This window comes from Tamandua tetradactyla, chromosome 10, assembly GCF_023851605.1.
Source record: "Tamandua tetradactyla isolate mTamTet1 chromosome 10, mTamTet1.pri, whole genome shotgun sequence".
Lineage (NCBI taxonomy): Eukaryota > Metazoa > Chordata > Mammalia > Pilosa > Myrmecophagidae > Tamandua > Tamandua tetradactyla.
This window is the reverse complement of record NC_135336.1, coordinates 9,088,904-9,104,363: the sequence shown is the minus strand read 5'-3', so window position 1 is coordinate 9,104,363 and position 15,460 is coordinate 9,088,904. Positions and strand designations below refer to the sequence as shown.

The 15,460-nt window shown below is 36.4% G+C and overlaps 1 protein-coding gene across 2 annotated transcripts in view; it reads right to left on the bottom strand.

Annotated features, from left to right (window-relative positions):
* Positions 1–4,565, bottom strand: part of TP63 (tumor protein p63) — a 143,699-nt gene extending 139,134 nt beyond the window's left edge. For both annotated transcript variants that reach the window (XM_077117872.1, XM_077117873.1), the window contains exons 1-2: positions 4,465–4,565; positions 3,552–3,684 (exon numbers count right to left, since the gene is read on the bottom strand). In XM_077117872.1, coding sequence (XP_076973987.1) covers positions 3,552–3,684; positions 4,465–4,538 — 207 coding nt within the window. In that variant the 5' untranslated portion in view covers positions 4,539–4,565. The remainder of the gene's footprint in view (positions 1–3,551; positions 3,685–4,464) is intronic.
* Positions 4,566–15,460: the final 10,895 nt, after the last annotated feature.

The following is a 15,460-nucleotide window of genomic DNA, read 5'->3' as shown; positions in this document are numbered from 1 at the left end:
GTTTTACCTCATTTAATCCTTTTGCTTGACTTGCTAATTTATAAAATAAGGATAATAATGTCTGCTTCACAAAGTAATTGAAAAAATAAAATATCAAATGGGCTAATCATCATCGGCTATTGATGCCTAAGAAAAGATAAAGTTTCTAACTTTTGTAATTCAGATTCCTAACAGGAAAATTTGGGACAGTCTCAAAGTGAATACCCCCATTTCCATTCCACTCACTTCTCTTGTGGACGTTATTAAAAATCTATTTCAAAGAATCAATATCAATGTATGTATTAATACCTGATGTTCAGAAACAAATGTTAAACACAAATGGATAATTATCTTAAACATAATTTCTTGAAAATAATGATTTAAATATCTTCAGGCAGTGCATCCTTAGTTGTACAGAGAACTGTTGCAAAAGCAATCACTCTAATACATTATCTTGCCTTTCTTCACTCCCTCATTCATTTCACGTCATCCCCTTTTATAGTTGTTTTTTAAAAATTCTATTTTTCTAGAAAGGATTTTTATATAAAATATATCAGGATATGGGAGGTGAATAAATTATTAAACAAAGCAAAACACTACTACTATTGATGGGACCAATACAGGGGATTTCATAAAAAATCTCAGAGAAAAAACGTTTCATCATCATTAACCCACTAAACTCCTTAGCTTGTGCAATAGTCAGAATTCTCCAGAGAAACAGAACCAAAAGGATGGGGATACAAACACATACACATACACATAACTATCTGTAAATATTATGAGATTTATTTCACGCGACCGTATAGATTGGCAAATCTGGAATCCATAGGGCAGCATGCAGGTTAGGAATTTCAATAAAGGTTTCAGTGAATTCCCCAGGAGAAGCTAGCTGGCTGAAGTAGAGATAGAAATTCTTCCTTCTGGCTACTGAAATCATCAGCTCTCCCTTTAAGACCTTCAATTGATTAGATGAGATTTCTCTCATTGCTGAAGGCAAACATCTTTGCTGATTGTAGATGTAATCTACATAGATACAATCGCTCACTAATGGTTTAATTCCATAAAATACCCTCACAGTAATAATCAGGCCAATGGCTTCCTTGACCAAACAACTGGACGCCATATCCTAGTCAAGGTGACAAATGAATTTAAACATCACAGTCTTCCCCTTTTCATCTTGGCACATTTCCTTAAATCACACTTAACCTCTAAACAAAAACAATAATTCAATTGTACTGTATAAACTGGAAATGCACTGACTCTTTCCCTAGAAGAAGATGCAACTCCTTGGGTAATATTCATTCTTAAACTTGATATTCTGTAACTTAAATACTATGAAATAAGGTTAATAAAACTTATGTTATATGATAAGGGGATGAGATAGGGAAGAAAACAAAGACATTTGTTTTATGTATATATATACACACATATGATAAAACAAGAAAAATACTCATAACCACTATATACTTGTTTCTTTAACTGGCCATGTGACCATAGCTCATATTTAGAGCTATATTTGTCTACTACCCATTCTATATTCCCTTTACCCTCAGCAAGTATCTCAGCTGGTCTTGGGTCTTTGCTTGCTGGGGTCACCTGAATCTTCATTCCCTAAGGGATTTGGGGCATTATAGTCCTGGCTGTTTTGGGTTGTTGCAGTTCTCCATTGACTTTAATCATAGGGCATGTTGGTACTGAAATACACCCTAAGGGATCTCCTGTATTACAGGTAAACTCTTCTTTACCTCCATTGTATAGCAGTGACCCTATTTCCCCTTGATAATTAAAATCTATCATCGTAGCCAGTATAATAATTCCCTTCTTTGCTTGTCGATACAGAGGCATAAGGAGGCCAAAGTGGCCAAGTGGCAATCTTAATGTCTAGCTCAGTGGAATCATTGTGTCTCCTGGTAAGAAGCATTCCTCCTTTAAGAATGAAGAACTGTACAGCAGCAGAGCTTAAGGCTGCAGGAACACGAAGCATTTTTTTTTCCCCTAGTAAATCACCAGGGGTAATAGTAAGTAGTGCCATTACCAAATTTACCCTTTGATTCCTGGACCTGTGAATCCTGGATTTGGGAGAAATAGCACAAAAGAGTAGATGATGATTTAAAGCACACACAGCCTTCTGGAGAATGTTGCCCCAGACCTGCGAGGTATTGCCATGCCTTTGGTGCCATAATTGTGTCTTCAGAAGGCGATTCCACTGCTCCCTCAATTCAGCTGCTTCAGAATGATGAGGAACATGATAACACTAGTGAATTCCATGGGCATGTGCCCATTCACACACTTCATTTGCTTTGAAATGGATCCCTTTCATGATGCAAATGGTCCAATGTAATCAAGCAGCCACCAAGTGATCACAGGGTGATTTACCTTGGAGAATGGTTCCAACTCAGGACTGAGCTTTGGTTTCTGCTGCTGGCATATTGGGCGCTCAGCAGCAGCCATCACCATACAATTGTGCAATGATTGGAGAGGCTGGGGGAAGAGGTTGTCTGGTATTCACAGAATGCGTCATTCTATCCACTTGATTATTAAAATTCTCCTCTACTGAGGTCACTCTCATGTGAGCATTCACATGGGGATAAACCCTACTCTTGGTAACAAAATCTGTGTTAGTCAGTGTTCTCCAAAGCAAAAAGAACCTTAGTGTGTGTGTAAGTGTGTGTGCATGTATACACATATTATAGGTTTATTATTGGAATTGGCTCATGCATCTATGTGAATTGGCAAGTCTGAATTCCATAGAGAAAGCCAATAGTTAAGAAAGCTGATGAAGTTCTGGCTGAAGGAGAGATAGAAATTTCTAACTGCTAGAAATACTCATTTTGACCTTTTTTGTCTTTAACTGATTAAAAAGGCTATTTCTTTTGTTGATTGAAGATGTAATCAGCCACAGATGCAATCAATTAGCTAATGGTTTAAATCCATGAAATGCCCTCATAGTAACAATCACGCCAGTGCATGCTTGACCAAACAATTGGACACTATAACCTAGGCAAGGTGACACAGGAAATTAGCTTTCAGAGTTTGCCTAGAAGTTGTGTGACTCAAACATTCTCACTATAGCTAAGAAACAGAGGCTTAGGATTATGAGTGAGAAGAAAAGCCTACTCTGCACGTACCTTTCCTCTTACTTTTTACTACAAGGTACATAAACCTTTGTGTAGCAAATAGAATTTACTTTCTCCTACTTCACTAAAGAATAGTTCCAAAAAGAGGTAAGTTTGCCATAGTAAAAAGTGCTTTGGAATAGAATTCAGATGTGAATTCTGGTTCTGTCTTTGTCCTAGCTTGCTGGAAAACCCATGGGCAGGTATCATCCTCTCTAAGAGTTCATCTGAGGCACAATTCAGGTAAGGAGTCATTGTCACACCCCTTCCCCACACAATGGAAACATACATTATGGAGAACTGAGGCAGACCTAGAATTCGTGAACTCTTCTCAATCTCACTGTTAACCACGTTTCTCTTCAAGGACTCTGCCCTTTCTGAGCCAGTTGCCTTTTTCTGTGCAACTACAAAGAGCAGTTTGGCAGAGATGTGAACACCATGGCTCATGCCACTCACCCACATGGGATCACTCAGGTCCGAGTCCTGCATGCGGATACAGTCCATGCTGATCTCAATCTTGTTCGTCGCACCATTTTCTGATGGTTGATCCACAAAGTTCAAATCAATGGGCTGAACTGAACATATAGGTCTAATATAAAGGAAAAAAAAAAGTGTTAGGCATAGAAAACTTTGACAACACACCTACCTATTTGTTAACAGTGAGCTTTCTCTGCTTTTAAATTAAGAAGGCAGGTTGCTAGGATTCACAAACCCTGGATTTGATCCTGATTGAATCACTCAATGTGTAATCTCAGGTAAATTAAACCTGAGCCCTATTTGTAAATGTGAATCATGTGCCTGTTTTCAGCAAAGAATTGCTGGGTGGTATGTAGAATATAATGCATATATCAGGGATAGACTATTTTATATCCTATAGGTCCCCAGTGCTTTGCTAGTCTCTTCACCTTCTCCTTAATTTATTCATTTATCTAATCCTGCTCTTGGGAAAGGAGAAAATAATCCTTATCATAGCAAGGTATAATTGTTGAACAATACTTATTGTTTTACCTATCCCCAGAGGCATTTGCACTGCAACAGTGAATAAGAGTCTTTAAGCCAACAAAATGGATTTTTGAGTATCAAGAGTCATTGTGGCAGCTGTTTTGGGTTGGGCAGGAGAATTTGGCACCTTGGAAAAATTATAATCTTGTGGTATTGGAAACTGAATAAATCTCCATTGAATTGTGACCACAGAGACTATCAGAGGGAGTAAATTTTCCCAAAGACAGTAACTGATTTTTATTGATTCTAGAAACATCCTGGTAAGAGATATTTTAACCATCCAAATTTACCTATTTATAATAGTTTGAGTACAATGTTTCTTGTGTGTAGTTTTTTGTTTGTTTGTTTGTTTGTTTTTGATACTTACTGTTCCAAAAAATCCCAAATATGCTGAAAAACCTCTGGACTGAGGAATTCACTTGTCTGTGTGCTCTGGGACATGGTGGATCGGTAGTAACTTTCTTTCCAAGAAAAATGAGCCGGCGATTCTACAAACCTTGCAAGTACAAAAATGAAACTAGGATTATAGTTTCTGTATTATGGTACTGAATATTCAAATCAAAGTATACTCTAGCCAAAAAAAAAAAAAAAAGTCAATTGAATCTTTAAAATCATGCAGGTATATTTTATAGCAGATTTTTACAAGTTACAAAATTGGTGTTTCTCCAAGCAGTGCATGGATCCACTTTGTCATAAAATCAAACAGACTTCCAATGCAAGGTGATCATGTCTTCTATCACAACTTTTCTTTGATGGAAGGGAATAGACCAAAGGAACTAGAAGCCTAGATGATGTCAAAAGAAGATATATAGAGAATGAATTAAGTTAAACTGGTGCAGATTGGTGTAAGAACGGGATATCAGAGTTTACCATGTATATTGCAACTGACGTCTAGAAAATTTATTTATAATTAGGAGAGCATATGAAATACTAACATTGTTAAATTAAAAAGGTAAGTTAATTTCTTTTATTTCCTTTTAGGGTTTGGGGCAGACTTAATTTATTCACGGACAACTAGTGAGTAGACAGGAGGTAAAATGTGATGAATTTAATTTAGAATTGAATTTAGAAGACTACTCACACTGGTGAAATTTTGGTTTTGATTTATTTACATTAAAAATCTTATACTGGTAAAACTGAAGGAGAAGGAAGGGGGAATAAAAATAGAAGCAACTATTAATCAGCAGCAGAAATGAATGTAAACAAATACATAAATAATTCAAACAAAAATCCAAATAAACTCTCATTTGATGTACATGGACCTATAAGTAAATCCCTGACATCTGAAGATTTAAACACTATATTTGGCAGCCTGACAGCCAGGTGAGACTAGAAGATAAACAAAGGAACACAAATTTGATTCTTAGCAGTAATGATATTCGGCATATGAGATTAAATACAAAAAAAAAAGAGTTTTCAAGTTGGCAGATATTGAGGTATTGTTTCTAAAGAGATTGATAGTTAATGTGCCATAGGTCTTAAGTACCCAAAAGTATGCGATTCATTCAAAAAGAAAGTGGGTCAGACTAAAGGAAAGATGCTGTTTTATCACTTTCTCTAAAGCAGAAGAGATAAAAGTACCATTTGATCCACAGAGACCATTCATTTCTACTTCTTTTACTTATTTCTGCTTGGCAGTTGTAGTTTCTCTCCTGCATTTACTCTGCCATTCCTTTGTTTCAGTTTCCTCTCTCCCCTCTCTGATTCCTAAAAGACCTTTAATTTCTGATGTCACCACTAGCCAGATGAAGCCTTGGACAAGAAGCCTCTAAAGTTCTTGAGCTTCAGCTTCTTTGAATGTAACAAACATAGGGATATTCATCTTTGGTCTGCTGCTTTTCAAACTCCTACTAAGTCTTCAACACTCTCTTGGCTACACAAATATTTCCTCCCTTACTTGAAGTACAAACTTTCTCCTTTGAACTTTCTTGGCTTTTGTTACATATTGTCAATGCCAGCTTATCCTATTTGCTTGTGTAACAATTAATCTACTGTACAGGATTTTGATTTGAGGGCAATGAAAATATCTGTCATCTCTGTATTCCCTGTAGTTGTTTTATCTTCTTGCAGCTAAAGTGGAAGGAACACAGATTTTGGAGTAAGACATATGTAGGTTTGAATCTTCACTCTACTACTAACATGCTCTGAAACCACAGGTATGTTCCTTATCCTCTTGGAACCTCAGTTTATACAACTTTGTTCCCTTTATAGGGTGGTTGGGAGACACCCTCGAAATTATGTGCTACACATTTTCTATGCAGTGTCTAGTAGTTAATTCATGTGGTCCTATCAGATCAGGTGCTATATAATTTGTATCCAGCAAATACTTGCTGAATTGAGACTTGCTGAGAGGTATGTTAAAGTTGGAAAAGAGTCACACAAAAGTAAAGCAATCATATTAATCTTATATTATTCTTTATTTCTTTCCAGTTTAAACCATTCTCCCTGGCTTTGTTCTTTGACTGATACATATATCATCAGCAGATATATCTCTCCGTATTTTCTCTCAGTTTTTTCTAGATTACCTTTATCCCAGCCTTGCCATATTAAATTGGACAACTTCTCCCCTGGGGCCTCAACTTTCAAGGGAGCTTTATTAGAAAACATGGGGTGGAGTTTAGAATAGATCAGTGTTTTTCAAATTGTGTTCCATGAAATCCTATGGTCCCTCGTGCCTCAGTGTGTTCACTAAAGGTAAAGAAACAGCCATGCTTGTTGGAATCCAGACATTCATCCTTTCTACTACTATGGTCTAAGAGGATTTCAAGGTCTGTGTTTTGCATCTCAATATTGATCCCTGTTTTCTGAATGAATATTACAGAAAGAAGGGAAGAAAAGAGGTCAGTTGGTGCCACAAAGACCAGGAACAGTGAGGTAAATTCCATTTACCTTCCAAGTCTATGCCTTTGGGTGAATCTCAGTATCACTTTATTCATGGACAATTCTGTTCAAATGATTTTGTTAAACCACTCACCTCCAAAGATAGGAAATTTGAAGTCATTTTTTTTTTTTAGCTTATTTCTCCAGGATTAACTAACATATACTCTTCATATTAAATAAGCAAAAAAAAAAAGAATACTACTCTTTGTAGAAGTGACTTAAAACAAAAAGGGTTTTCTGCCAACAACCTGCAGACCCTCCTGATTTTCCTGTTCTTGTCCCAAAAGTTATCACTTGAGTCTGTTACAACTCTAAAATCTCAGAATTTAAAATGATCTTAGCTTTATACACAGATTTTAGAATCAAAAGACCTCAGAGACCATCTAGCTCAGCTTATCCTATTTAACAGATGAGGAAGCTGAAATCCAAAACAGAACCCCAGCTCTGCTGTACTCAAACTTGGGACTTTATCCAGAGGTCAGTAGGGATACATTTGTACATCAGATACTAATTTATATTATGAATTTCCTAAACCTTGACATCGTTTAGCAATTCCCATATTTAACATTTTCTAGACATTTAAAGCCTTCTTACTCCCATTTAGAAAATCCAAACTGAATGCAATAAAACTGGAGCATACTTGATTTTGTAAAAACACTGCCTACCTCACCTAAATTAAACAGCATTTAGCAGAAACAGAGGCTCATTCGCCAATGCTCGATTTCCTGACTCAAAGCTCCCCATCCCCACCTCACCTTCCCTTGACTGGGTCTCAGTTGTTCTGACAGAGAAGGAATGTGGCATCAGGAATCTCCCAGAGAACAGACCTGGAGAAGTCGCCTCACCAATTGTGATCATACTGCTGCTCGCTGATCAAATGGAAGGACTGGATCATACGTGAGTCTAAACTTTTGAGGACCTCATCGAATGTCAAAGCTGTGCCTGTAGAGTCTATCTGGTCTCATACTGTTATTTTATAGGGAAACTGAGATCCAGACATGAGAAAGGTACCCCGGATCCATTATTGCGCTGGAGATGACTTGTGCTGGTTAGCAAAAGTCCACTGTTAAACTTTCTGGAATCTTGCAATCCATTGTTAAATATACCCACTATTAAAATTAATGATAAAAATAAATTTAAAATTAAATAAATTCTATTAAAAACAAAGGTTATAAATATTCAAAACCAAGAACTTGCTAATTTATTTACTCCATTTTAATTATTTTCTATGCTCCTGAAAGTCATTTAAAAAACTAATTTCATGAAATTGCTGATTAAATGAAAAAAATCACACTTCTGCAAATTCATTGCTGTCTCTTTCTTATAATATATTTTAATTAAAGTTTGTGTGCAAAGGATTCAACAATATACTTATCTGTATTTGTTGAGCAACCATTATGTGAAAAACTTCAATGATGAATAAACATGCCCCTTTCCTGAAAGTTTTTCATAGTTCAGAGCTGGAAATAGAATACTTCCAAAGTTTGTCTCATTTTTGCTGTTTATTATAATGTTTTGTGCTCTAACTCCTAACTTCCCACTGGATTGTGACCTTCTTAAGGGCAGGAAAGTATGAGCTATTCATTTTGATTTTTGTTCTTATTATCTAGTAATTGACCAGAAAGGAAAACTGTCATTGATTATGGAAGGATTTCAATTCACAGGGCCTGGTTTTCCAGTTTATAGGTGAAAATGTTTGGGCTCATTGAGAGGATAAGAAAGTTGTTCACAGTCAAACTAGCAAGTGATAGAGCTGGGATTTAAAGTTAAGGTTTTTTGATTTCGGAGTTCATATTTTTGAGAAAAATTTATTAAATTATGTATACAACTTCTAATTCTCATTTGTTATAAAAGTTGGGCAATGTGAAGTTTTCATAAATAGAAAGATTTTTTTTTTCTGTAACAAAATAAAAGATCTTGCTAATTCTTTCTAATCACAATAGCCATCCTTTCACCACAAGAAGAACAGGAAGTAAATTGGGAAAGTTATTACTGATAGTTGAGTGATATTTAAAGAACATCTAGCTTTTCTGCAGATTTTCAATATCACAGGAGATTTTGACCCTCAGATTCAGGGTAAGAGATTACAGTTACTCACAAAGGTGGCTTGAGTACTCAAAGGCTCAGGCACGTGTCCCCCACCATCAGTGGGGCCAAGTATTATTTATCCCTCTTTGGTCCATCCTCCTACCAATTATTGCTCAAAGTTTTATTACTAACTCTTGATCTTCAGAAAAAGCATTCTGGCCTCAGGAGGATTCCAAATCAAACAGTTCCTTTTATTTTTTTTAGTCTAGTAAACTTTCCTATACTTTCAGTTTAATCTGTTACTACAATAACCCATTACCATTATTAACTACTATGCTTAGTTATAAGATTACCAAAGAGAAACTGGATTTTTTTTTAAGTAAATTGCCTCTATATTGCACCCAACTGTGTTCAAGAGTCCTAGTGGAGTTAACTTTTTCATGTGCTGTTAAGTTCACTTCCAGAAAGTTACTCACATACTCTAAATCAGTCCCATTAATATCTTTCCTTTGTTAGACTGAAATCTTTTTTTTTCAACTTCATGTTTGAAAATGGCTGATCTATTCTTTGTCTCTGTATTCACCCGAGTCAAACAGGAATGCCAGTCACACTTGGCAAACCAAACTTAAAATGTTAAAATTCATTTAGAGCATAGCTTATGCCTTAACTTTTCTGCATTTTGTCACAATAGCCAAAGAATCCTGTGAATTGATATTTGAATATTCTTAAGAAATTCTCTTTTTTGTTTCTTTCAACATCTATTTCACCTCTGTTCTACCAATCCCCTCATTCATTCCTGCCCAGTTAGTTGACTTTCTTTCATCTTTAGAAAGTCTTCTCTTTCCACTTACCGACTGTTGCAAGAACTGATTGCTCACAGTTTGCTCTGCCATGACCCTCTATTGTGCACCCCAATCCCAAAATTGTCTTATCGATGTTCTGCAAACTTCACGTTGTCAGCAGTCATTAATTCCAAGAGAATGAAAGACCTTCTCCCCTCTCGAGTACCAAATCCCCAAAGTCTCACACTTTAGCCCAACATCTACTCCAATTAATTACTTCCTTAAAAGAAATGCTTTCTCTGACTATACTCCCTGCTCTCACAGTCCCCATTTCATTGAACTTTCTCTCTGCCTCATCTCCTTAAAATCTTCCATTTGGTTTGCCAATATTCTCTCCTAACCTATAGATCTATATATTATCAGCCTTCCCCAAAGAGTATTTTTATTAGGTTACTCCTTCTTGACTCAGAATTATTATCTCTCATCTGTGTGCCCTAAGCTAAATGTAATCAGAGTTTTCCCCTTATCTCTTGTGTCAGTTTGAAGATATTATGTACCCCAGAAAGCCATGACCTTTAATCCTCATTCAATATTGCTAGGGGGAATTCTTCTTTATTGTTTCCATAGAGATGTGACCCACATAATCATGGGTGGTAACTTTTGATTAGATGGTTTGCATGGAGAGGTATCTCGACCCATTCAAGGTGGAGCTGCTCACTGGAGCTCTTTAAGAGGGAACCATTTTGGAAAAAACTCAGAACCAACAGAACCCACACAGCCAGAGACCTTTGGAAATGGAAAAGGAAAATATCCCTGGGGAAGCCTTATGAAATGAGAAAAGAAAGCTAGCAGATGTTGCCATGTGCCTTTCCACCTGATAGCAGTGTTCTGGACCCATCAACTTTTCTTGAATCAAGGCATTTTCTCTGGTTGCCTTTCATGGCCTTAGAACTGTAAACTTGCAACTTAATAAATTCACCTTTTATAAAGCCCTTCCTTTTCTGCTATAGTGCACTCTGACAGCTTTTGCAAACTAAAACACCCCTCTATTTTTGGGGGTGCAGACGCTCTTATCCAAATTATTCAGCCAGCTTTATCTACAAGTTGTTTGTTTTCATTCTCCAGCCTTTTAAAACGATGAGTCCTTGTACTTCACTATGTTCCTCCAGATCATATGCTTTTCATTTGCCAATACGCATCACAAAACTCAGCTCACTTAGAAAGGCTACAATACTGTCTCACCTCAAGTTTTACTTTGTTTTGGGCTCATTTCCTCAATTTGACATTCTTTAAGTATCTTCATCCTAAGTTAATTCTACTATGATTTATCCATGCTGCAGTGGGGTTTCCATTTTATCTCTGTAGGTTTGCTGCCCCAACCAGCAAATGAGGAACTAGATTGTTATTGTTCTGGTCCTTCACTGCTGAAAGTTATAAGAAAAGTTGGAAGGAACTTTATTTCTCACCTCTATTCTGCTTTCTTTTTATATATGTGGACCCACAAAGATTTTATGCATAGTACTCACAGAAAGACCCCATCCATCCTGGATCCCACTGCAATGCCCTACACAAAAAAGTGTAAAATGAACATTTTTTGACAACATGAGCTGTCAATCTAAGCCCATAAACATTAAAAATATTGTCATTAAATGTCACTCTCCCATAATAAATTCATATGTTAATATTTTGATCCATTTCAATCTAGAATCTGGAATCTGGGAGAAGATAATGAGAAAGGAGTCTCAAGCAATCCACCTTATTTATAATGGTATTTTGAACTTTAGAGTATGTGAATGTACACACGTGTGCTGGCACACAGGGTAATTATCTATAAACTGCCCCCATGTGAGAATTTAGAAGACATCTGAATAAATGTAATTCCAATATCATTAGGTTTTGGGTATGTTACGATTTTGCACTAATGTTGAGACCTGATATGGAGTTCATGTAGCATCCATGACTCACATGTATGAACAAAACATTCTAGAAGGACTGTGGGGAAATAGAAATCCTTGGGTTAAATTTAGACAAAAAGATACTTAAGAAAGAGAGGGAAAACAAAAAGTCTTTTTGGAGAAACAAAATTATAAAGTCTTAAGGTTGGAAGCACCTTAATGGCCACCTCTTTCAATCCCTTAATTCACTGGTGAGGGTGATCCTGCAAACTAAGCTGATGTAGAAGTAGAACCCATAAGGCTGCCTATTCTTTGACGGACAACTCATAATGTTGAATGAGTTGTTCAGATATTGAGAAAAGGTTCATTTCCCTAAAACCTCTAAAAATAGGTTCAGCTCATGCAGAAAATAATCTAATCTAGTGGTCTTCAATCTTTTTTCAGCATACTCTCATTTTGCAAATCTGATGACATCTAGACAGTTTCCTTTGATAAACAAAAGAAAAATATACACACTGACATACAGGAAGTGATTATGTGCAATTTTCAAAGATTTTGCAAACTGCCTCCACACCCCCAACCCAAGATTTATAGCTGAAAGTCAAGCGAAGAATCTGAAGTATAATCTTTCATCTACATCAGATGTCAGCAAACTACCACCCACAGGCCACCTGGCCCACTGCCTATTTTGTTTTAATAAAGTTGTTTGGAAACAAAGCCACATTCATTCATTTGTGTATTGTCCACTGCTGCCTTTGTACTACAACAGCAGAGTTGAGGAGTTGTAACAGTGACCATGTGGCGCACAAAGTCTAAAATATTTATGATGCGATCTTTTTCAGAAAAAAGTCTGCCAACTTCTGAGCTACATGAAAGACCTTCTATGATTTTAAGACAAAGTGAAATCTGAGTTAAGACTGTGTGAAGTCAGGGAAACATTCTTTTGGGCAATTATATTAGGAATACAAGAAAAGGGGGGAAAAATCACAGTTTGTTCAGCATAGATAACCCAAGTAGTGATAAACAACTCAAGCAGGTCAAGTGAGTATATTTATATGAAAATCAGAAGTGAAACTGGATCAATGTAAAAAGAAGACAGGGACCAAAGGATGATCTTATTATGCCAGGGAGCTTACAGATTGCTTGGCTGATCATTTATTATATTCAAACAGTAAGATGATAAATTGTCATAAGAACCTGACAAAGGTTTTCTTTTCTTACCACAGTTAGTGCCTTACTTTGTATTGCAATTATTTGTATACATTTTTATCATCCTCATTAATATTTTAGCATAGATATTTTAATATTAAAAATGGAGTGGTGACCGAATACATATAGCATGATAATTCTCACACAGGGAATAGCCACAATTTAATGACTATGTAAATATTTTATTGCTACACTCATAATATTTTAATATAAAAGTGCCTTAACATATACCTTGACAATCATAATTTTGAACTATGTCTTATGTTGAACTATATAAAATTATTGTTCTGTGAATTGAAAGTGATTGGATAATAGGTATATCATATGGTTCAACCTCATAGAAGGGATACCATTGTCAACGTTCTAGTTGAATAACTGATTGTATAGCCTTGTTGAGATCATACAATCAATCAATAAGTGGCAGACCCAGGTCCTGTGCCCCATTTTTCTGATTGCTGCCACTGAGTGGTTAGTTGAAAAGCCCACCAAGAAAATAATACTGAGTGAAGTTTGTACTGAGTAACAAAAGATTTGGGGGTTAGTGTGTTTTCTTATGAACTTGACTAACATATATGTGTTTTATTCTAAAGGTTCTTTATAAATCATAGTAAAATAATTTTTGCTTGGCTGCATATGTGTTGGGCTAAAGAACTAGTAGTAAAAAAGCAAAGCAAGGCAGGAATCTGAGAACTCAATAATAAACTCTTTGGAGCAGAATGGCCTTCTCTCATGTCTTGTTACATTCTTTTATGTGGTTCCCTTTAAAGTGAGGCACCATCTATTTTAACCTGTCTTGGCTCCATTTGCTCCAAGTCTTGATGTTGAAATAGCTTATTCAAAAATTTTTAGATGCTCTTCTTTTATCATCACATGTGATATTGTGTTATGATTTTGATAGTATAAAAACAGAAGTTTTTGACCATGAAACTCAATATCTTGCTATTCATGAGTAATTTAATTTTAATTAGATTGAATTCATTTTTATATATTATATTTGGGTAGCTGGTCTCCACAAGTGCCTTCTTTTCCTCTTCTATCTTCTTTCTATTTCCTTTTGAAAACATTTTACTGCTTTTTACAAATGAATTTTAGCGGTTCTATCTTACTACCATATTTATCTAATTCCTTAACATATTTAATGTAACAACTTTTCATACCATGTCTGCTTTAATAATTGTTCTGGAAAATTTCCTTCTAAGTAAGTTAAATGTACCAGATTGGCTAAAGGGAGAAAATATGGTTTATATAATAGGAAATTGCAACTTCTAGAATTCATTTTTCAGGGAGGGATATGGGACAGATTAAAGAATAGCACCTGACAGTAAAGTCTGATATTTAACTGATGAATTAGGAGGGATTTATTCATTGATCAATACATTTGTGCAATTCATCGTGAGAAGAACTAGAGGGAGAAAGGAGAGACCCTCCCGTCCCAGTTCATCCTCTACATACTCGTCTTACTTTTTCCTTAGATCCCTCATCTGAAATTGTTTTCTACACCTATTTCTCCACCAGAATGCAAGCAATGGGGGCAGAAATTGCTTTGTCTCCCTGCTGCATCCCCAGCACCTGACACAAAGGTGCTCCATGGTGCTATGGATAAAAAGTATGGGCACAGGAGATCTGGTGGCAAGTGAGCCTCTCCAAGCCTCAATTTCCACATTCGTAACAGTGAAGAAGATAATAATACTTATCTCACAAGAGGAGAGGTATTGAACCTTTACATTAACCCATTCTACTTCCCCAGTGAGGGACAGTAGATATCATAACCTTTTAAAGTGCAAGAGAATCACTTGGGGGTCACATTTGGAAATGCCCATTCCCTATATCTACCTCCAAGAGAATCTATTTCGGGTGATTTGGGTGTGAGGCTCAGGAATCTGAACTTTAAAGAAATTCACTTGAAAACACTAATCTTTACCTATTCCCATTAGAAATCCCTCTGGAATCTTCTTTTTTTTTTTTTTTTTTAAAGCTAAAGCTCCTTTACAAGTCTGCATTTTCTCCAAATATCCATCCTCAATAAGCAAGGTAAACCAGTATTGTTCATTAAGATGCCCTTTTAATCACTTGAATAAAACAGTATGGTTTAATAATTATAGTGAGCATTATATAACGTATAATGTATGCCAGCCATTATTCTAAATGCTTTACTGATAGTAACTCATTCAATGCGCCCAACAACCGATGAAAAGTGAATCCTCATTTTATAGGTGAGGAAACTGAGGCTCAGAGTTTTAGTGGCTTCACCAAATTCAAACACCTAGTTAGTGAGTGGAGCAAAGACTCAAACCCAGCAGGCTGGCTACAGAGCCGGCGTTCTTAAGTATTACCTTTTGCCATCTCTCAGAGCCCCCGGCAGAGGTCAGAGCCCTGAACAAAGGTCAGAGTCCTGCTTAACAGGCCTGCCCCCTTCCCTAGCTAGGATGTTGGGCAAGTTCCTGCCGCTTTCTTGGATTCAAGTTCCTCCTCTATGAAGTGAGGGGGTTGACGCTGATGATCTCAAAGGCCCTCTGGCCCCAAAGATTTTATCGTTCATTTTACAGGGGACTTTTGACCTTGTGATCTG